At 36.4% G+C, this 22,369-nt stretch overlaps 1 protein-coding gene across 2 annotated transcripts; it reads left to right on the top strand.

Annotated features, from left to right (window-relative positions):
- Window positions 1-261: 261 nt before the first annotated feature.
- On the top strand, window positions 262-8,705 carry LOC149827209 (uncharacterized). 2 transcript variants are annotated; one of them, XM_090020263.1, is made up of 6 exons: window positions 262-585; window positions 4,506-4,673; window positions 4,754-5,015; window positions 5,100-5,266; window positions 7,322-7,471; window positions 7,742-8,705. In XM_090020263.1, exons 1-6 carry the CDS (start codon window positions 541-543, stop codon window positions 8,084-8,086), a joined length of 1,137 nt encoding a protein of 378 aa, XP_089876389.1. In that variant the 5' UTR covers window positions 262-540; the 3' UTR covers window positions 8,087-8,705. The 2 variants fall into 2 exon arrangements, with proteins under 2 accessions (XP_089876389.1, XP_089876390.1); XM_090020264.1 differs by lacking the exon at window positions 7,322-7,471 and having other exon boundaries at window positions 7,742-8,303.
- Window positions 8,706-22,369: the final 13,664 nt, after the last annotated feature.

The following is a 22,369-nucleotide window of genomic DNA, read 5'->3' as shown; positions in this document are numbered from 1 at the left end:
CAATCAAACTCTGTAGCAAATACCAGTCCATCAGAGGATTTAAGTTGATCCTAGCTGCTCAATTGATGCATCTGGACGGCTTGTCTTAGTTCACATCCACTTAAAAATGTGGATTAACGTTAATTGGACGGTTAGGATTGAATGAAGGATGGATCCTATTAGATAAGGAGATCCGTTTTCTGATTGTTTCCCCGTTTGTTGTTATATATATATATATATATATATATATATATATATATATATATATATATATATAGAGAGAGAGAGAGAGAGAGAGAGTTATGGTCGATCGTCGGTACCGCGGTGACCAAGGAAGAATGGGTCATCGAGAGTGAGGGCCTACGTCAGAGATCTCGGGCACAATTTGAAGGAGAAGTTGCAGCAGCAGCAGGCAGGAGCAACGCAGAAAGAGGTCACCACCTTCATAGATCTTTCTCAACTCCTCGCGGCCTCTTAAAAGCTTGTTTTTTTCTGTCTTGGGGAGTGATTATTTTTTGTGGGGCTTTCCTCTTCCGTACTCTTCTGCTTTCTGGATCAAAGATGTTGCTGCACTTCCATCACCCTTCGAAACTCAAGACGAAGAAGGTAGTGGTCATATCTCGCCTCATAATTGTCTTTTTTCCATAGGAATTATTTGACCATTATGGTTTGCGGTGTGCTGTTTTAGGGTGGGTTTTTTGTGTTTCTTTCGTATTAAGTATTGGGATTGGTTGTGGTTGCAGCATTTGTTGTTCAATTTTTAATGTTTTTACTCTTCTTTAGTGTGAACTCAGCGGCAATTGTGGTTTGTAGTCTGTTACCTCGTGTGATAAATGATGGGCGTAATGTGGATTTTCATTTTCTATTTCCCTGCATACATAGAGATGGATTATGGATATACGATTGATGGTCTTTTTGGTCTGACTACTTGTTTCTTGTTCCTCTCTGACATTATAAAATTTTGGCTGTTTAGCAAATACTATGTTAAGCTAATTCAGTACATGATGATGCCAAAGGACTAGATTGTTTGGTGGCTTAAACAAGCAGGTAGTATAGTTATTCATTCGTGACAAGGGCAAAAATTGGCTTTTGATGGGCAACTTGATAAAGGGTAACAGTGACTAGAAGCGTTCACCATGGATCCTCTTAATTACATTCATAAGTTATGAGGCTGATGATGGCCAACAAAAAAAAAAGAACAGATAATCTGATTTTAAAATGCTAGGAGTTCGCAAACGATTGGATTTTCTGTAACCAATTTATATTGAAAATTTGAAATTGAACCTCTGTTTCTGATTTCTTGAGGTGTAAGGTAGCTTGATTATTCCATCATTGAGTATTCTTTGACTAAGAAACAATCCTATTCTTTGTATTTGTGCTCCTGGATACATGGTTCAAGATAGTTCCAATAGCAAGGAAGATGCACTTTCAAGAAGTTGGAGGATCAAAACCTTCTAGTACGCGAACACCACCTTGCTGCAGGCTAATGTTATTGCCAGCATCCATATTCTTCGCTGGCAAAATTACTGTTTGTTGCTTTCCTGGTTTAGCTTGAAAATAGGAGTCACGTCATGGAAATCATGCAAACTATCATGAGTGATTAATGTAAACTGTCTTAATGCTAAATTGGAGCTAGATACAGAGTACGAGGGATTGTGTATGATAAACTGAGGTTGCTCTTTAATAGGCTGGAGATTGTTTGTTGACATATTATTTAACAATTTCTTCAGGTCTTGCTGTCTTAGAGTGACTTATGATGTGCTTTCCAACTAGGGTAAATCGCTCATTATTGATAACCTTTGAAGCAAAGGATAGGCTTTCCTGAGTAAATGTATTATGAGCAATCACTGTAGAAGGCCCTGTCTGGTTGTTTCCCCACGTCCTTTTTAATAACATGTTCTGTCTATATTGACCACAGATAGTTCCATTGTGATGAAATGTACTGAGTCACACTGACCCTTGTGGATGCTAGCATCAGATTTTGGTGGATTGTGATTAAATTATAAGATTAGATATCTTAGGATGCTGGCGGTCTGACAATGTATCACTTTTTCTGCTGAGGCTCATTCTACATTGATTTAGAGTTTGTAATTGTATACTAACACTATGTTTACCTGTGTTCTTGATCTGGATGTTAATTTCACTACTTGTGACACGTATATTTGAAATCCTTTTCGTTTTTTAGTGCTTATTAGTGATGGCTTATTTGATGAAACATTCTACAGATAATCTTTGAGTGATCTCAATATGACTATCTCCCATGTTTGCATGGATCATGGGATTATGAGCTTTTAAATGGATAGAACATAAATGTTATATTCATGTAAGTGCTATTACCTAAAACACCCCTTGATTACTAATTTAGCCTTATTTCAATCTAATATAACTTTTGATTTATGTCGCCTGGACATGGCTAGAAGGACATGGGACTTGACATTGTTGTGTAATTTTTCATTAAGAACAGTATACAAGGGACACAACATGAGGGCAAGTTGAAATATCTCTGTGACTGCTTTTGGTGTCATAAATATCTGGGATTCTGAATCAGAAAACTAGAACAACTTGATTGTTTGATCTGATGCTTTAATTGTATTTGGAGATTTGGAATCTCATGTTATTAACCAAAGACTTTTATGAGCATTCATGGGATTTTTTATGCTAAATAATATTTTGTTTCTCTCAAATTCTAATTGAAGTAATATCAAATAATTTTCTTTCGTGGGAATATCCTGAAAAGTATTCTTTTACTGTCGTTCAGTAAAGAGACTGTGTTTTGTGACAGCTAAATATATTGTATTTTACCATCCAGTTTTTGCAGTGCTTTTTGGCATGTGGTTGCATGATGCAAACATTTTTTGTGGTGGGCCGGCTATAGTGTCCCTTAAGATTGTATTGCTGGGTGAGTGCTCAGTCGTTTGATAAGAGAGCAAATTCTCAATGTTTTTTGAAGCTTAATGGCAAGTTTTGACCTATTAATAGAGAAATTCTGGATATCTTGTGTCCTACAAGCAGTTGCTTAAGATCCTGATTTATCTCTGCTAATTAACACCACATATAGCTAAGCAAGGCCTATGTTGGGCTAACTTTGATCATTCTACCAGTAATACTAGCACTAGCTTCATACTTATTATCTTAAATTCATTTCTTTCAGAGTCACTTTGCCTAGCTAAACTACTTTCCTAAACAAACATTACCGCTAGAGCTGTGCACAAGAGAACCCCAGCAAGACTTGCTGTTTTTCAGCTCGTTAACAGAGAAGACCAGCTCAAGTTACCTGAGTTTGTTTAAGGCAGGCTTGAGTTTCATTTGAGGTCAAACAGCCAAGCTTGAGTTCAATTTGAATAGGCTCATTAAATTTTTTATCTTAATTTGTTATCTATGATGGGTTTTGATCTTTAATCTACACTATAATACTAATTTTTGAATTTAAACTATACCTACATACATTATATGCATATATATTATATAAATATATAAAAGAACACATATAAATGAACATGTATATATATATAACTCATTTCTTAGTAACAACCAAGCTCGAAGCAAGCTCTTACTGAGCAGAACACAGAACTTGGTTAGTTCACGAACTAACAAGTTTGTCACCGACTCACCAACCCTTAACTCTATCTTCTTCCTTATTATACTGAATGAAACTTCTTTCCAAGTCATTTTTGCCAGAATTTTTGTCTCAAGTATAGAAAATCTGAAGATTATCCTTTAATGACCTTAATGCAGTGGAACTTGAGTTCACTCTCCACCTTCTTCTTTTTGGTTGGAGACTTTTTTACATTCTCAAAGAGTAAACACATAAGGGAATTTTCAGGCCCCATTGTTCTGTGTAACATCGCTTTCCATTTATTTCAAGGATTCTCTGGCCATAAGTTGTTATTTTTTGACTTTATAGTATGTCGTACTCTGAAGTTCTTATGTCACTATATAATCTACATTTGCATCACGAGGCTATATTTTAATGTCCCAGCTACTATGCTGAATAAACATTATTATATTAGGATTCTTCAGAGAGAACCATTGCATTTCCTATTATTCTTTCTGCTGGGAGTAGAAACATCCACATACCTACCATAGCACAGACGCTTCTTTACAAATCGTTTTATCATGTGGAATTATGAGCAGGAGTATTAGTAAGATGCATGTGTTACATGAGTTTATCTTTTCCTTATTTTCTTGGTTTTCCTATTGCAACCATATGATATAATTATCTAAAAGAAAGTATTTTTTTTCTTGTCTCCTTTTTCATGTACATGGTATGTCATCATGCTACTTATTACCATTGAATGATTAGTTGTTTTTTCAAACTTTCTTCTCATGCTAAGAACTTTAATTTTTAAATTCATTGATGTCTCTCTCTCTCTCTCCAAATTTCAAACATTCCTGCAACTAACATTAATTGGATATTCTATCTCTAGTGAATGCATGCCTACTTTTCATCATCATTGATGGATATCGATGTAAAGAATAGTTAGCCTCAGACTTGCAGATACATCATATACTATTTACTTTCACAGGTGTTATTTGAAGAGAAATACCATGCACTTGATTCTGGTACATTGGAGCAACTAAAAGAGCTAAGCTCCAGGAGGAAAGCACTTGAAGAGTCTATAAATGGAACCACCTTTATTACAGAAGTGATTGCAAGGGAAATGTCTGGAGGACTTACTTCTCAATGTCAACGGGTAATATTCGATTGCCACTTGTATTTGTTCTTCGTATTTTTACTTTATGGTTCTGTTCCTGATTTGATTGCTTTCATCAGGACTTGCAAAAGTTAGAGCTGTATCTACCTTTGCTGGAGAACCTAATAGTGCATGTTGACTTGATTAAAGACAACCACCTGATGCCTCAATGGAAATCAGATCTTAAAATACGATGGACTAGTGCACTTAGTGCGTCTTCAATCTTCAGTCTTGGGGGACCTAAATTCTTTGGGATTGATAATCTACGGTTTGAACTTGGGATGATCCTTTTTCTTTATGGTGCACTTTTGCGGGAGAGAGCCCTTGAGATTGTGTCAGATGGTTCGTGTTTGGTATATGAATTGCAATTATTCTGTAACTCTATTTGTTTTCCACCGTAATCTTATGTTTGTATCATTTTTGCAGATCTTGTGCAGTCATCTGCTCTTTTCAGGAAAGCTGCAGGGGTTTACCACTATCTGGCACAGGATGTACTCCCTTCTCTAGAGCCTTTTCTTCCTCAGGACAGACCCCCAGAGGCTATGACGTCAATGTCTTCCATCATGAACCTTATTTGCCTGGCTGAAGCACAGGTTAGTTTTTCTTTTCCTCCCCCAACATAAGAGTTTCAAGATTACTGATATAAGGTACTAGAAAATGTTAATTGACAATTAGTATAATTTGCTGCAACAATTTTGTTATTTATATGTCCATATATGGTTTTCCTGTAAAACATTTGTTAAATTTACAAGCAAAATTCTCTCTCTCTGTATGGGAGCCTTTTTCATTTTCTTCTTGGTGACTTGTCATGGAGATGATCTTAACTTTGTTTTGATGATATCTTTCTTCCATATATGTAAATCACTGCTACAAGCAGAAAAAACTGATAAGTTACATCAAAGTGCTTATTTAAAACAAAATTGTTGATAAAGCAAAAATATGGATTTCCCAATGTACCATAATTTCGGGGATAAATGTAGATGTGGCAGATGAGTGCTAGTTTCATAAAAAAGATATTCCTTTTCTATTTGATGCTTGATTTGGGATCAACTCTTTCTGGTAGTAGGTTCTTGGTGCTTTGTAGTTCAACCAAAAAATAAGAATATTTAATTGTGGATATTTTTAATGTTTAAGGAGGTCTGTCAATTAATGATGAATTTATTTGTTGGTGAGTTTTACTCATAAGACTGTTGTTTGATTGATGACTTCACGTTTCAAAAAGATAAGCAATGCATGTTATTGATAAAATTTTCTCTGCTGATAGAGTCGGTGGCTATCCCTTTCCTTTAGAAAGCTTAATGGAGAGCTGCCTTTCCTATCTATTTTCTTTCTCATTTTGGAAACTAATTGGTTTTTGCTGTTAATTACTTCAAAATGGCTGAAAAGATAGCTCTTAGTTGGATGAAGTGGGTATGGAGATAATTGTGATTAGGGCTGGTAAACTATCTGAATGAACTGAACAGAGGGTGTTCAAGCTTAGCCCATTTCTTGTGTCGAGCCGATCCGAGCTTGAGCTCATGAAAATCTGGAGCTAAACGAGCCAACCATGAGCAGGTTCATTTACAAAAAAAATATATTTTTTAAAAGTTGAGCAAAATATATAATTGTTTCAAACTTGTAAGCAATAGGCTTTTAACTGGAAACTTATTGCTTGCAGGCCAAACACTTCAACCATCATCATTCTATAATATAAAATTTATGTAAAATATTTTTATTATTAATAAAGGATCCTATTTCACGAGCTTGTCGAGCCTATTTCACGAGTTTGAACAAGCACTTTACAGCCCAACATGAGCCAAACTGTGAGCGGCTCATCTCATTTCCCAGCCCTTGTTGTGATGGCCCAAATCTATCATTGGAGTTATGTGGTAGGCTACTTGATAACGGCCCATATTTTGTTTTGGTTATACACATCTATAACGAATGGTGCATCAAAAGTACATGAAAAAATTAAATGCCAATGAAGGTTTCTGTGGGCATCTTAATTGAAATTTTCCAACTTTTATATCTCCCAATAGGTGATTACTCATAACCACCAGCCAAAAACTCAAGAAATTGATTTTTTTTTTAAGTATCACATTTTTTTGCAAAATATTGGCAATAAAAAATATAAGAAAATATAAATAAAAAATATTTAAAAATAAAATCCACACAAATTTTCCACAATAAATAGCCGATAAAAACATAATATTGCGTTTAAAATGCGATATTTATATTTTTTCTGAAAAACTCGCGAGAATTTGAAAATATCGTGAGAATTTACCATTTGTAACTTTCGGGTAATTTCTCGCGATATTTTCCCGAGATTTTCATAAATTTCGCTAGATTTATCACCATGCTCATAACCAAGGTTGTGCTGGTTATCCTAAAGTGCAAAAGAGATATATATATATATATATATATATATATATATATATATATATATATATATATATATATATATATATGGCTCGCTTTGGCTCACTTTGTATTTTTGCTTCCCTCCGTGACTTCTTGCCACTCGGCATGCATCATCATAATGTTCATGTTTTAGGGAATTGGGATATCCCAAACTGTATCATGTTAAAACGTTCTGTCCTTGCTTTATGTACCTTTTACCATGATATTTTTTCCTGAATAGCATTCTGATTCATAACATCTCACGGTAGGCTGTCACAATAAGGAAAGCTGAAGAAAAGGCAAGCAGTGGGAGCCTTCTCACCAAGCTACACTATGGTGTCGTTCAGTTAGTTGATGAAGCTATTTACATCTTAAAATCAAATGCAGGAGTCTTGAACAATGTGTCAAATCAGCTAACTGTAAGTGTTCTTTTCATGTTGGCATAGGTGTTTAGCTGTTTTTGTTTTCTGTTCTTGTTATAGTTGGACTATTAGTTGCAGCTTTGGTATGTGGCTTATGTAGAAATTTCTCATGGGATTTCTTGCTTGCTTCTGTTACAGAATAGTAGCATCTTGTCAAATTGTAAATATTGCGTTCAGTTCTTTCAGTATTTTATTTCTTGTTGATGCCTCTATTAGTTCATTATTTTGGAATTATGAACTTACGGAGCATCATGGTGCAATATGCAGGATTTCATTTCCTTGAGTGGTATCCTGCATGAGGCAAGAAGTCGGAGGCATAAAGCAATGGAACTGTATGATAAGGGGCAGGTGGGTCTTGCAATAGGAGTTCTACGTCATGCCACCAACAACATGAGCAGATCACCAGGTGAAGACACTTGGCGTGCAGTTTTTAAGCAAGAAAAGAATGCACTCGGTGAGATTTTGAGGAGATTTGAACATGAGAATGAGTTTGTATGGCAAGAGAAGATTCCTTATGTGGACGAGCTACTATTTTCGGAGGGCAAGAGAATAGTAAATGCCATTCCTTACACTCCTGCAAGATTAGAAAGGGAGCTTATGTTCATGATTTAGTGCGAACGCTGGAGGAATACATTCAGTCTATACGGTGCAAGATCTTTGCCATGGATGGTCTGCCAGTTTCCAAAGGGAAGAGATTCGTGAATGACACTGGTTGTGCACTTGTGTGATTAGATGTGGAGCTTGTTTTGATGATGTACTGGTCCAGTTTTTGGGTTTTATATGTGAAGCACAATGAGATGGCTATTATAGTGATCTTGGGTTGCTGGCATTTTAGTTTGGTTTATTCAATTTCTGTCATGTTTGGCCTTCTTCATCGACTGGACAGCGATGCTGGACGCACACAGCCATGTGCCCGGTTGGTTGAAGTATGCTTGCTCTCTTCTCCAAGACAATAGCCAAGGTTGGGAGTTTGATTTAGAAGATTTGGCCAACAGATGTCAACCCCTTATCCATGCACAGTATTACATACTTGTCGACTGTTCAGATGTGCTCTATGTGATGCTTTTTTTCTTCCCTTCTTGTGGACGTATATGTCTGTGAGTCCATGCACACATGCATGAGAGAGAGAGAGAGAAAGAGAGAGAGAGAGAGAGAGAGAGAGAGAGAGAGATGTATGCTTATTTCATGTAATCCGCGGAATTCTTCTTATATACATTGCTTTTGTTTCGGATGCGCACGCCATATATTTTGTGCCAATGAATAGTATATTATCACTCATGCGTTGTTGAGTAAATATGGCCGTAGGGGTTTGAATCATGCTTCCTTAATTTTAGAACATAATCGTGAATCGATAGGTTTAGATATTTTTAACCCTATTTTCAAAACACATTTAAAAAAAGTAAAAATAAATATTAAAAATGCACCAAATATAATTATAAAAAGAAGCTTTTTTCACATCTAAATTGTTAGACTGACAATATGATTTGTAGGAAATGAACTATTACCAAACATATCATTCTGGAAAATCTGTAAGTAGGAAAAACTGAACCCATTGATATAGCATGCACCGATGCACATTACATAAACTCATTGGTACAGATATATATATATATATATATATATATATATATATATATATAGAGAGAGAGAGAGAGAGAGAGAGAGAGAGAGAGAGAGGTGCTTAATCCCTACATAATTGACAGGAACTTGATTCTGCTGCTCAGCATTTTTTTTTGTGAAAAAAACACTGAAAAACGCATTTTGGGGGGATTTAGTGGCCCTTCAAAACAAAACACCGCTAAAACCCTTTTTAAAAATGCTGAGCATGCCGTTAGGGTCTTTAATGGTGCTTTTGAAGAGTCGCTAAAGGTCCCAGCAGAACTGGGATCAAAAGCACCTAAAGACCCTTTTTAAAGCTTTTGTGCATTTTTTGTGCTGACCGTCCATCATGCATGTGCTATGGACGGTCAGCATGATTAAGTATGAGTTAAGCACACAATGATCAAGTTGCTACAACTTTTCCTATATATATATATATATATATATATATATATATATATATATATATATATATATATATATGAAAAGTGGTAGAGCCTACTGCCAGCCTATCGCTAGTAAACAAGTGTCTCTGCCTGATCGGGTGCAATATGAATGCACACAAATTTGTGCATTAAGCACCCCCATCACCCTCAATCAGGTCTTGGTCCCACACCTGACAGGCCCTGTCCCAAAGATGGAGGGTGATCAGGTGTTTAATGCATAAATATTTGTAAAATCATATTGCACCTGATCTTTTCACGTGTCTATGTTGTTTTTAGTAAATCTGGTCCTACAGGTGTGTTGGACATGATCGGTTTGCTAGAAAATGACACTTGGATCATGTTCTTTTATAACAATTATGATTTTTAACCATTAAATAATTTTCAAAATTATAGTCATTCAATTTTTAAATCTTATAAAAACCTACCTGCTTGTCTGAATCAAATGATCCAATAGTCAGTTTCTATAAAATCAAACACCAAAAATGACCATACTGTACATAAAAAATGACATGTTTTCTGAAATACCTTATAATTTTTGAAATATGCTTACAATTTTTTAAATATGCCTGATGTCCAAAGTTGCAAATTTTTTACAATAAAAGGACCTTTTTACTCTTTGCATAAGCAAATTTTCTTATATATGTGAACTTTCTCCTAAATATCCAAAATATGTAAAAAATTTCCCAAATATACAAATTTCTTCATAAATACATGAATTTACTCACACATTTGTGAATGTCCACCAATCAATACCCCTTATGCAATTTTATTAAAAGAAGGCTCACGCATTTTGGGGGCATTTGTAACCATAATTGCGAAAGTCTTCAAAATGTTCACACTTTTTTTAACTAAATACTCTCACATTTGCGAATGTCCTGACCTTTGCATGCGAATATCCTCCATATTTACGAACATCTTTCTGCCTGTGCCCCTTATGCGATTTTATTAAAGGAGTTTGCCTATTTTGTGGATCTTTGCAATTCATGGTTGTGAATGTCGTATTGTATTTGTGATGTCAAAATATGCCAGACAAAGGGCCTCTTGTCTAGTATTTACAAAAGTGTCACAAAAGGTAAAACCTTTAGCAGTGGTTCAAAAGCATTTCTAAAGTCTTTATCGATGCTTCAAAAGTGTCACTAAATCCATTAGTGATGCTTTAAAAGCGCAAAAGGCCTCCTACCTGGTGTTCGCAAAAGTATTGGTAAAAACCTTTAGTGATGCTTCAAAAGCACCGCTAACAACCCTTTGCCTTTTAGCGCACGTGAGTCCACTGACATCTCCCAGTTGTTACATATATATGAACCTTTATAAAAAAAATGGCACACGCAGGAGGATATTCGCAAATACAACATGAAATTCGTAAAAAGATATATATTTAGGAGAAATTTGCATATTTAGTAAAACATTCTCATATTTGGAAGAAAATTTTGCATATTCTCGTATTTGAGAGGAAATACAAAATTGGGTGTGAGAAAATTCGCATATTTTTTATATTTAGGAGAAAGTACGCATGAGAAAATTTGCATGTGCGAAGGGTAGAAATGCCTTTTTACCATTAAAAATTTACAACTTTGGATATCGGACAAGTTTCAAAAATTGTGATAAGTTTCAAGAATGAGTCATTAAAGTTGTTTCTCGAATCAAGCATGTAGATCACATTTGTATGGTCAAATTTAAAAATAAATAAAAAAATCCTTCTAAAGCCCGGTAGGCTGGCTGTGGCAGTACCACCTACTCTCTCTCTCTCTCTCACACAGACACATATATATATATATGCTAAATGAGTTTCTCAAGTTTTTTCATTTTATTTTTAAAATTTGACCGTATAGATATGATCTATGTACTTTATTTTATAAGGATCAACTCTTGAAGTGTTCAACTCTAACACATGGTGATTTTTTATAATGTTAAAAAAATCAATGGTCCAAAATCTTTATAAATTTTTTAGTATTCGAATATCATTTTTTTCATCAAAAATGATCCAGGTGTGGATCTCTCATAAACCAATCATGCCCAATACATTTATGGGGTCGGAACTGCAAAAAAAATACCGAAAGAGCAAAAAAACTCATTTAGCATGTACCCACTACAATATATATATATATATATATGTGTGTGTGTGTGTGTGAGAGAGAGAGAGAGAGAGAGAGAGAGAGTAGGTTGTAACTACCAACTTAGTAGGCTTTGGAAGGATTTTTTCTAACATTTGACCATACAATTGTGAACTACATGCTTGATTTTATAGAAATCAACTATTAGATTGCATGATTCAACACACAGTTAAGTTTTAATAAGATTTAAAAAACAATTATTAAAATATTTAACACTTAAAAAATCATCTTTTTTTTATCAAAATAACGTTATTCAAGTATGATTTCCTAGCCAATCGACCATGGAAAACACATCTGTAGGGTCAGATTTGGAAAAAACAACCCAAAAACCTTAAAAACTGGTGGTAGGCTTAAAAACTTTTCTTATATATATTAGTAACGACAGAGTACTCTACTCTTTAATATATACCTTTGGATTATTTTCAGTCTAACTGTTTAGAAGATGTTGAAATTTGCATGGTTTTAATTCAATCTTTAATGGCTCCGTCTCAAAATTTTGCCATTCATCCCTGCCTTCATCCTTGTAGGAGTTTTGATTTTAACCTCCATCCCAAGTCTATTCCTCGTTTCATATCTTCCATCCCTGGTCCAAACGAGATGAGGCGGGGTGGGGTTCCATTTCCCCGATCCTTTTGCTGCTACCGCTTCCCGTGGTTAGAGAAAGGAGAAAAGAGAAATAAGAACTTGTGTAAGTCGTTAGAGGAAGTAAAGATGAGAGATGCAAGAAAGGTTTTACATTAGGTTAGGGATGTATATTATATATATGATTTTATAATATATATAAAAGCATAATAGTAATTTCTTAATAAGGATCGGGGATGGGGCGGGATAGGGCAGGGCAGAGGCAAGAGTAAGTCCATCCCCGCACAGGTTTGGATTTTAACCTTCACCCCTGGTCAATTCCCCATTTCTTATCTTTCATCCCCGGTCCAAATGGGATGAGGTGGGGGCGGGGCCTCATTTCCCTTCCATCTATTGCCATCCGTAGGCGTGAGTGATAGGGTAGATTTCAAGGCTAAAAATTAATTGTTTCTGACTTTTTATTTTTCCCTCAGTTATTATTATGCATTAACGTCCATTATCCAGAATGAAAGAAAAAACATGCATCCATTTCATAATTCATCCATGCACGCTTGCCATGCAGGCATCTATGTGTATCAATGTTCATGCATTCATGCCCATGTATATGAAAGAGGGAAAGTGTAGAGAAAGAACACTTGCATCCATGTCCATCATTCATGCATGTTATGCATTCATGTTTTTCATCCACATGCATGAAATTTGAACAAAAGAGAGAGCAACTCCGTGATTTCATACCACCGAGGTGGTATCCCATGTAGTAAGCGGGTCCTGTGCCAAATTTAAGGCCCAGGTTCAAATTCCTCCCCCACATGGGGCTTAAGAGATATATGGTAGGGGTCTACCTAACCTCAGCTTGCCTTTGAAAAAAAAAACTCTGGTGATTTCATCTTTGGAAAGCTCCATTCCTCCTCCTCCCTCATTTATTTATTTGAAAATTATTAATAATAGAAAGCCCCCATTTAAGTTCTATAATAATGATAAAAGATAGATTTTCAAACAATACTTAGACCGTTGGTTTCAAAATAATCCGATAGATAAGGGAGCATGTGCTTCTAGAGCACCGCATCATATATATATATATATATATATATATATATATATATATATATATATATATATATATATATATATATATATATATATATATATATATATATATATATATATATATATATATATTTGCAATTAATTGTCATTGCCATTTTTTTTAAATTGTCTCTCCATCATTTGACAATGCAGGCATGAGGCAGAACTTGTCACCAAGATAGGTGATAAGATTTCTTTGGTATAAAGCCCATTGCAATTGATTCATGCATGATAAAGATGGTGGAGAGAAAAACAGATGGTGTTCACGTGATGGGAATATGTGGGCAAGGTAGAATCGGCAAGACAACAATTGCCATGGCCACCTATGACAAGCTTTTTGATGGATTTGAAGGTTGCAGCTTCATCACAGAAATTAAGGAAACAACAAAGAAGCGGAAGGGGCTTCTCTCACTATACAAGCCAAGCTCGTTCGTGATGTTAAGAAAGAGAATGTTAAACCAAAGGGCACGGTCGAAGAAGGAATTAGGATGATCAAGCAAAGGCTTAGTCGCAAGAGAGTCCTCATAGTGTTGGATGACCTTGATCACAAGGTGCAACTTGTTGCATTGAAAGGTGACCAAACATATCCAAAACGAGAGGGTTTGTTCGGTGTAGAAAGTAGGATCATTGTCACCGTAAGGGATAAGGCAGTATGTAACACCTCGATGTGAGACCTTAAGAGTTCGAGTTCGGTTGGTTTTACTTCCTAGAGGGAAAGTATATAACGTTCACACAGATAAAACATGACTAATTTTTTTTCCAATAACTCATTTTTTTCACAATGTTCATCATTCATAATATCAGAAAATAGCAAGTATATAAATGTTCAATGAAAAGAAAAATAAAAACTATTAAGTGCTCTGTCGAAGAAGTAGTCAATCACGTCTTACCTGTGCTAGTGTGCCTGGAACCTACAGTTATAATTATATATGGAGGTGAGTTTACAACCCAGTAAAAAATAATTATAAGCAAATAAACACTTTAACTTATAATTATAGTGCGCTCTAAGCCCTTAGTTTGAGTTTAGTTTTCGATACACTACACAAGTTTGTATATTTTAATTATCCTTCCATTAACTCTTTTAAATACTATCACACTAAGTTAACCCTATGTGGGCTATACCGGTCATAACTGTCTATGGGCGTAGCAACCCGCGTAGATTACTCAAATTCTATATGTTGGCCAGACAATGAATCATAAACTCACAGTGATTCTCAGACTACTAGACACTATAGTGAAACAAAAAAGAGACCTCATCGATAGCTAGCCGAAAGGTCATACTCAATTTCAATCTAAGTATGGTCCATGATACATCTGAACCATGATGATTATTAATCATCCATAGTTGTCTAGAGTTCCAAACACTGCCTGAGTATAACCCTAAATCATAAACTAAATTCAACACATTGGACCTTATTATCAAACTCGTATTTCACTCATTTTCTCATGAGTGATATTGTGAAATGACCATGATGAATCTTACTCTTTAATCTCAGGATGACATTAGGGTTCACACTTGTCTCATACTAAACACGCAACGATATAGAGTCTCTACATCGTTAAATCACCGGTGGCCTACTCTATATGGTGGCTACACTATAGCCACGAACCAGATAGCCCTTATCATAGGTCACCACTTCTAGAATTTAAGGGTTTGTGCATGCTAATCTCAACATATTCATTTACACGATATGAATAGAATAAAGGAACTCAAGTCTAATCACAATCTTATCTTGATGCATGTTATTAACAATTTATCACAAAATAATATTTTTCTAATATGCATGACATATCAAGACTAATGTGTGTATAATTATCTCATAATTTCATACATGGTCATTTTATGTACATCATGTTCACATGCAAAAACTATCTTTTAATCATGCTAAATCACAACATTACAATAACATGTAACACAAAAAGATTTATTAATAACTAAAATTACTTATAATATCTCTTACCTCGAATACGAATCTTGTATTCTTGTCGCAATTGAGTCTCAAGCGATTCTAATAGTAGGATCTGATCATTACACAAGCATAATCGTATTAATACTCATCACCTCTTATATTTTAACAAAATGATCAAAATACCTCTCCTAAATTGACTTGTAAGACCTTGATTTTTGCGCTCTTAATTTGATCAAAACCAGAAGACAAAAAAAAAATTCTCTACGATACGAGTCCAATGCACCAAATCTCACTCGATTCTAAGTTTGGAGTGCAAAGTTATGTTAATTTTACCAAAACAGATCTTGGGTACATATAAGGGTACTTTAGTCATTTTGATAATTATTTTCAATATTCGAAATTAAATCACAACTCGATCAAGATCCATTTCTGATCTGATTCCAAAACTATCTGATTGGATCCAAACCCATTATTGATCTGAATCCAGACCAAGTTCTGATATGGATTCAGAACTGATCAATTTAGTTGCATCCAGATGCAATTATGATATGGATCCAGTTCTATTCTAGATCCAGTATTGATCTGAACCAGGTCCAGTTCTATTCTAGATCTAGAATAGTTAATCTGGATCCAAACCCAAATCTCTTTGGATCCACTTCCATTTGGATCGGTCCAAGTTAACTGGATCCAAAAATGATCTAATCCAGATCAGACTGGATTCAAATAGAGACCCAATCAAACTCAAATTGTGAACGAAACCAATTCGGTCTAACCTGATTTGGTCTATATCAATTCGGTTCTAAACTGATTCATCTTGAGCAGACTCAATCTGAACCGGTTCAGCCTAAACTTGTTCGACCCATTTTTTTTGTACTCACTTGGTTTGGTCTAGGTCGCACCCAAACCAAATTTTTTTTCTAAAAGAAGACACGTGAAAGGGAGCTCTGCACCTTCCATCGTATTAGACACAGAGGGGTCGGCCCCTACCGACCCTCTCCCTCCTTCCTCCTCATGATAGAGGGGTCGGTCAACCGTCTCTCTCTCTCTCTCTCTCAATGTCATTTTTTTTCGTTTCTCTGCAACTAGCCAACAGTCATGGTTGCCAGCCCTCTGCTTGACCAAAAAAAGCAAGAAGGAAAATAAGAACATACCTGGAGTGTCTTTTGTTCGATAAGTCTCTCCTCTCTTTGCGACTCTTATATTTTTTTTCCATGTTCCTTTCCCTCTACCGCTTGCTTGGTCAACGGTGGAGGGGACACACCATGAGGGCCATTTATAGCCCTCGTGATGGATTGAGGATAACCTCACCCCTCCCTCGTCGATCGTGGGGGGTGAGGTTTATCCTCATCCCCCCAGTTCGTTACAAGGGAGGCGGTTCCCCCAAATGGGAAACCGTCTTCCCTCACTTTTTTTTTTTTTTAACTCTATCCCCTCCGACGATTTCATCGGAGGGGGTGGTGTTACACAGTGTCACTAATGTGAGATTGTCCTTGGATGCAAAAGTAAGCTCTTAATTGACTCTAGGGATGGCAGTGGACTGGGGGGAAATGGGGCCCTCCCCGTCTCGCCCCGTATGGACGGGGGATGAAGGGCATGAAACGGGGATGGAGGCAGGAATGAAGGTTAAAATTCATCCCCGTATGGGGATGGACTTACACTTTCCCCTGCCCCACCCCGCCCCATCCTCGTTAATAAAATTACTAAAATACTTAAACCTAACTAATAAAATTATAATAAAACCATAATAATATATACCAACTTACTAACCCTAAATCGTGTGCAACACCACGTTCGTCGGTCCTCTGTCTCTGTCCACCATGGACGACCATCATCGTCGGTGCCAGATTCATCCACCAACTTTGCAAGGGATGGGATGCATGCAAGATTTGTTGTCTCTAGTTGCCATTTACAGCGATCTGTGGTTGCTCACTGCGGCATTTTACTTTGGTTCTAGGTTCGGATTTGACAAAAATGACAAATGATTTTAGTTCTTGAAAATTCTTCATGAATTACAAGGTTTTGTTTTTCCATCCAAGGGATGCTACACATATTATAGAAGTCACTCATGATATTAAACTTAAGACACAATATCCCTAAAGTGATATCACTGATATGGTTCCAGACTAGCAGATGATTTTGTTTCTACATGTGGAATGTTTGACTTTTTTGAAGATCTTGCTGCATCCTGATTGCTTCAACATTGACACTTTTTGTTTGTGTTCAGTAGTTCGCGACATGGTTGTGTCTAACAAGTACCAATAAGTTTTAGCCTCTCTGTAGGAAGTTACTACTTTTCTACCCTATTTTTTTTTCTAGAATGATGAAAGAATGTACTCATACCTCTACCTGCTATGTGTGAACAATGGTTTCTAAATCATTCTTAGTCTCCTTGAGAAACTTATTTTGAACAATCTTGAGCTACAAATGTGTAAATTCATAGTGCAATTTTTTTTAATTAGTTTGGCTATAGCACTATTTTCTGGTTCTTTATTTGCTATTTGGGGCTACATCAACATTTTGAATGTCAATTTTGTTCCATGGAGAATGTGATCTCATAAAAGAGGAAAGAAGGGATAAATCTAGGAAGTCTTGGATGTATGTGGATAGAGCATGTAAATGTTCATACAAGCTGCTAAGAATTGATACTAGGAAAAGGAAAGAATATGTAGAAGTCAAAGGCCCGATAGTATGGCTGAGGATAGCATGAATTGTTCTAACAGCCTGTGGGAAGAAAATAATAGATTTTATTGAAATGAAGAAAATTAAAAAAAGATGGGTGGGATTCTGATGTGATGTTCATGTTACATCTTTTCTTTCCAAGTCTTTATGAACCTTAATGCATGATGGAGAGAATTTTAGAATATTAGTTCCCGGCATTTGCAAGCGGCAAATCTTTTTGGACAGCTTGTTAAAGCAGAATGAGAATTATTCAGATGAGAAATAATGGCCTAGCATCTATTAGAAAAGATTGCTGCCAGAAGCTGCTTCTTTCAGCTAACATCTAATGACCTCACCTTGTACTTAAATAGTAAGGGTCGCATTAAGGTACCATATGGCTACTGAACTTGTTTTTGGTGTTGTCTATGGTCTAACTACTTTGATCTTTGGTTATTATTTTTATTTGTGTAGGGATGATTTCTGAATGTATGTGCACTTCAAGAAAAGGTTACAAATATCTAGTATGACATGCATTTCTTATTTTTCTGCAATCATGCTTTTTGCAATTTTTTCAGAGGTAGATTGTCTTGATATCTATGAATATTTTTCATACATTGCTAATCTCAGTTTAACTTTATCCTATCAATAAAAAGAAAGAAGACTTAACTTTTTGAACAACATGTGTTTATAGTGGTGTGCCAAGAGGAATCATGGTTTGATACCGTCAGCATTTTGGAGTCTGATTGTGATGACTACAACAGTGTTCATGGAGGTTTGAAAAGTAAAACCTATGAATTTCATTTATAAGAAGAAACCTTATATGATTGTATGTTTTTGATGTTCACATTTTATTGCAAATTGTTTTCCTATCATGAGTGGCGGCTTAGGTGCTCAAATGGTGCAGTATGATGGTGCATATTGCCTAGTAGATGCCATGTGCAAGCTTGAGGATTTATCAGATGGAACTCCAATATCTTTGACAGTTGAACGCTATCTTAAAATGGATGGAGGGAAAATAGAGTTCTTAAACAAAGATGATCAGCCATTACTTGGCAGAGTTCTCCATAAGCTACAAGCCTGTCAAGCACGGGAGGCCAGGTATTGGTGCCACCCACTTGTCTAGGTTTATCCCTCTCAAGTGATAGGGCTTTTGCCGATTTTATATTTTGGTAGTGAAACTCAGAGGATGCTCTATAGTGTTTATTTGTTTCTCTTTTGATTAGACAAATTTTGGCTGCACTAGCTATTTCGAATATGTGAGTAGTGACAAGTTCCAACACATTCCAAACAGTGAAGGGCTTAGTATAATTTTTGTCATCACTTGTGTTGGTAAATTTAAGGAAAACATAGATTTGAGTGTGTTGTCGACTAGAAAATTGAGGCATCACAACTTTTTTTGGTTTCTTCTTTCAACATACTTCTTGTTTGCAAAAACTTCTAGATTTGTCAAATAAATTCTGCTTTGGTTGTACTTTTGTGCGATGGAAAGCCTCGGTTTCAACAATTCCCCGCCTCAGGGTGGCAATTTCCTGCCTCGAAGGTGAGGCACCAATAAATTACCTTGGGTATGCCATAGATTTATCAGCCTATCCCCCAAAGGAGAGCGTGCCTCACCTCATGGCATACATCTTACCACGATCCAAATGCATAACATGTGCCAAGTGTGAAATTGAAATTTATGTTTGAATTTTAGTTTCAATATGTCCATTTAGTCCACACAAGCACTATATTGGTTTTTCCTTTATAAGCGATTCTATACTTTCAATGCCATTCATTTAACTTATGGTGGCTTGCATTTTATGTCCGTTCTCCACAAAGCTTGGTGATTGCTTTATGCTTTTTATGCTATAAGTCAACCATGATAGTGATTGTGCTTATTTTGCTTTGGGTCTGCAGTAAGCGTGTCTTGGTATTTGAACCATATCCAATCCAACTAAAGTGGGTTGTATTTGGATCTAATCTTCTAGATTCAACCAGGTTTGACAGGATTCAAGCAGATCCAATAGATGAACCCATATGTTGTAACCCTTTTCTTTTCTTTCTAAACATGATTGGAAGATCCAATCTCATGTGATGAGATCCATGGTGGGGCAGGGTGGGATGGGGACGGGGATGGGCATGAGGACAGGGCGGGGCAGGGATGGGGATAATTAGTTTGAGACGGGGCAGAGGTGGAGATCCAAAGTCCCCCCGCCACGGGAATGGACCGGGGATGGAGGTTAACTTTTTGAGACAGGGCGAGGGTGGAGACTTTGTCCCCCACCCCCGCCTCAGTCCACTGTCATCCCTAATTGATTCCCATCAATTTTCGGTCATGGTAATCAGACATTGTCACTAATGTGATATTGTCCTCATGCTAACCTTGAAGTCGGCCAATAAATGAGCCAACTTAGTTTCTTGATGCAAAACCGGTTTAGATGTTATAAATTTGATGATGCAATCTTTTGTAAAGTCAAATCCAAATATATAGCTGACCTGATATCGTGTTTAGTTGAGGTTTCTAGAAGGCGTTGTTTAATTGCCCATAAGGGTTCCCCACACCTAGCTAGGTCAACATAAGACGTGAATACTAAGTTGGATGTTCATTGCCATGAAGTGGGAGTAGTAGCAAGCTCCATGGTAGATGATGGTCCAAAGTTGGTGTTTCACGTTAATGAGTGTGGCTACCATAGTACGGCAAGAGTTTCCAACAAAGCTAGTTTTTCTAACACACTAACACGTAGGATTGGGAAATAAGCCGATTCGCTAATGGCTCGGCTCATTTAGGCTTGTAAAGAACTCGTTTGAGTTCATAAAATAGGCTTGGCAAGACGAATATGAACAATAGGTACGTACTCTGCTCAAGTCAACTTGTATAAGCTTGTTAGGTATTAAAAATACATTTTTCATGTATGTTTTTGTATTCATATTTCTTTTAGCTCTAAACTAATGCATTTTTTTCTATAAACAAGCCAGCTCAAACTTGGCTCATTTAACTCGGGGCCATTATGAGTTCAAACTTGGCTTGGCTTGTCACAAGAATGAGCCAAGCTTGAACGCTTCGAGCTCAGCTTGTTAAGTTGTTTACCAGCACTACTAACACACATGGTCATAATTTTAATATTTTAGATAATTTTTAAATAGTTTTTAAATAATTTTTAATTATATCTCAATAAAAGTGTATTTTTATATTGATTAAAGAACTCAAAAATCCTTGTTTTATGTTCTATTTTTCAACAAAAACTCGCTTCAAACCCCAAAGGGGTTTGGCATAGTGGAATGGGACCTAGGCTGCTAGGCAGGTAATCCATATTCAAATCCCATGGGCATCATGAAAAGACGTCAGTCACCACGTAAACCAGATAATAAAAGTGCTTGAAGAAAATATTGCCTCGCATGTTTTGGCTGAGACGTTGAAGCATCTATTTATAACCTTCTTGATTATAGGGGATATACATGACATAATACGATATACAAAACACTCCAAATGTAATGATGATTAATCTTGAAGACTCCACAAGGCCACGATATATTGAACACTCCAAATGTAACGATGATTAATCTTGAAGAGTCCTCAGGGCCACGAGAGTCTTGGTTTGACTGGTATCTTTGGCCTTATCACTTTGATCCTTATCTCTATCGTTATTATCTTTAACACGCCCCCACAAGCTCAATGAGGGGAAGCACACGTTAAGCTTGACAAGAAAATCGTGAAACTTTGAAGTAGGCAGCGGCTTAGTGAGACCATCGACAAGTTGATCTCCTGAGGAGATGAACTGTACTTGAAGATTGCTAGTGTGGACATGATCCCGAACAAAGTGAAAGTCAATCTCAATGTGTTTCGTGCGAGCATGAAACACATGATTGGTTGCTAAAAACAATGCACCAAGATTGTCACACCATAAAATTGGCAGTTTGGCTAATGAAACACCAAGCTCTATAAGTAAAAACTTTAACCACAGTAGGTCAAAGGTGACACAAGCAAGAGACTTGTATTCAACTTCAGTGTTGGACCTAACAACTATATGTTGTTTACGAGAAGACCACGAGACAACATTGTTGCTTAGAAAAACAACAAAACCATCAGTAAATTTATGATCATCTAGGCAACCTGCCCAGTTAGCATCGAAAAAGGCACTTAGAATGAGGGAAGAAGATAGTCAAAGAAGGTCGTACTCAATGGTGCCCATCAAGTAACGAAGAATACGCTTAACTGCAGATCAATGCTTATCAAGAGGTTGATGCGTATATTGACAGACTTTGTTGACGACAAACATAATGTCAGGGCGAGTAAGAGACAAGTACTGCAGACCGCCCATGATACTACGATACATCGTTGGATATGAGAATAACATTGTTTCAAGTTTGATGAGCTTCAGAGAAGAACTCATAGGAGTGGCAACCGGCTTGGCGTCAACCATGGAAGCCTTCTTGAGAAGATTAATAATATCATCTGTTGAGAAAGATGCACACAATTGTTAAGATAGCGGACTTCAATACCCAAGAAATAGCTTAACCACCCAA

The sequence above is a fragment of the Nuphar pumila genome, chromosome 10, assembly GCF_984573655.1.
Source record: "Nuphar pumila chromosome 10, dmNupPumi1.hap1.1, whole genome shotgun sequence".
In the NCBI taxonomy this organism is placed as follows: domain Eukaryota; kingdom Viridiplantae; phylum Streptophyta; class Magnoliopsida; order Nymphaeales; family Nymphaeaceae; genus Nuphar; species Nuphar pumila.
The sequence above is the reverse complement of the archived record's forward strand: the minus strand, read 5'-3'. Positions and strand labels throughout refer to the sequence as shown.

What these genes read in the sequence shown, in the direction of transcription:
- LOC149827209 (XM_090020263.1), top strand. Translation starts at nt 541, where the DNA reads ATGTTGCTGCACTTCCATCACCCTTCGAAACTCAAGACGAAGAAG. An exon ending in TTACTTCTCAATGTCAACGG is followed by an intron (nt 4,674 to 4,753) that starts GTAATATTCGAT and finishes TGCTTTCATCAG; the next exon opens with GACTTGCAAAAGTTAGAGCT. An exon ending in TTTGCCTGGCTGAAGCACAG is followed by an intron (nt 5,267 to 7,321) that starts GTTAGTTTTTCT and finishes ATCTCACGGTAG; the next exon opens with GCTGTCACAATAAGGAAAGC.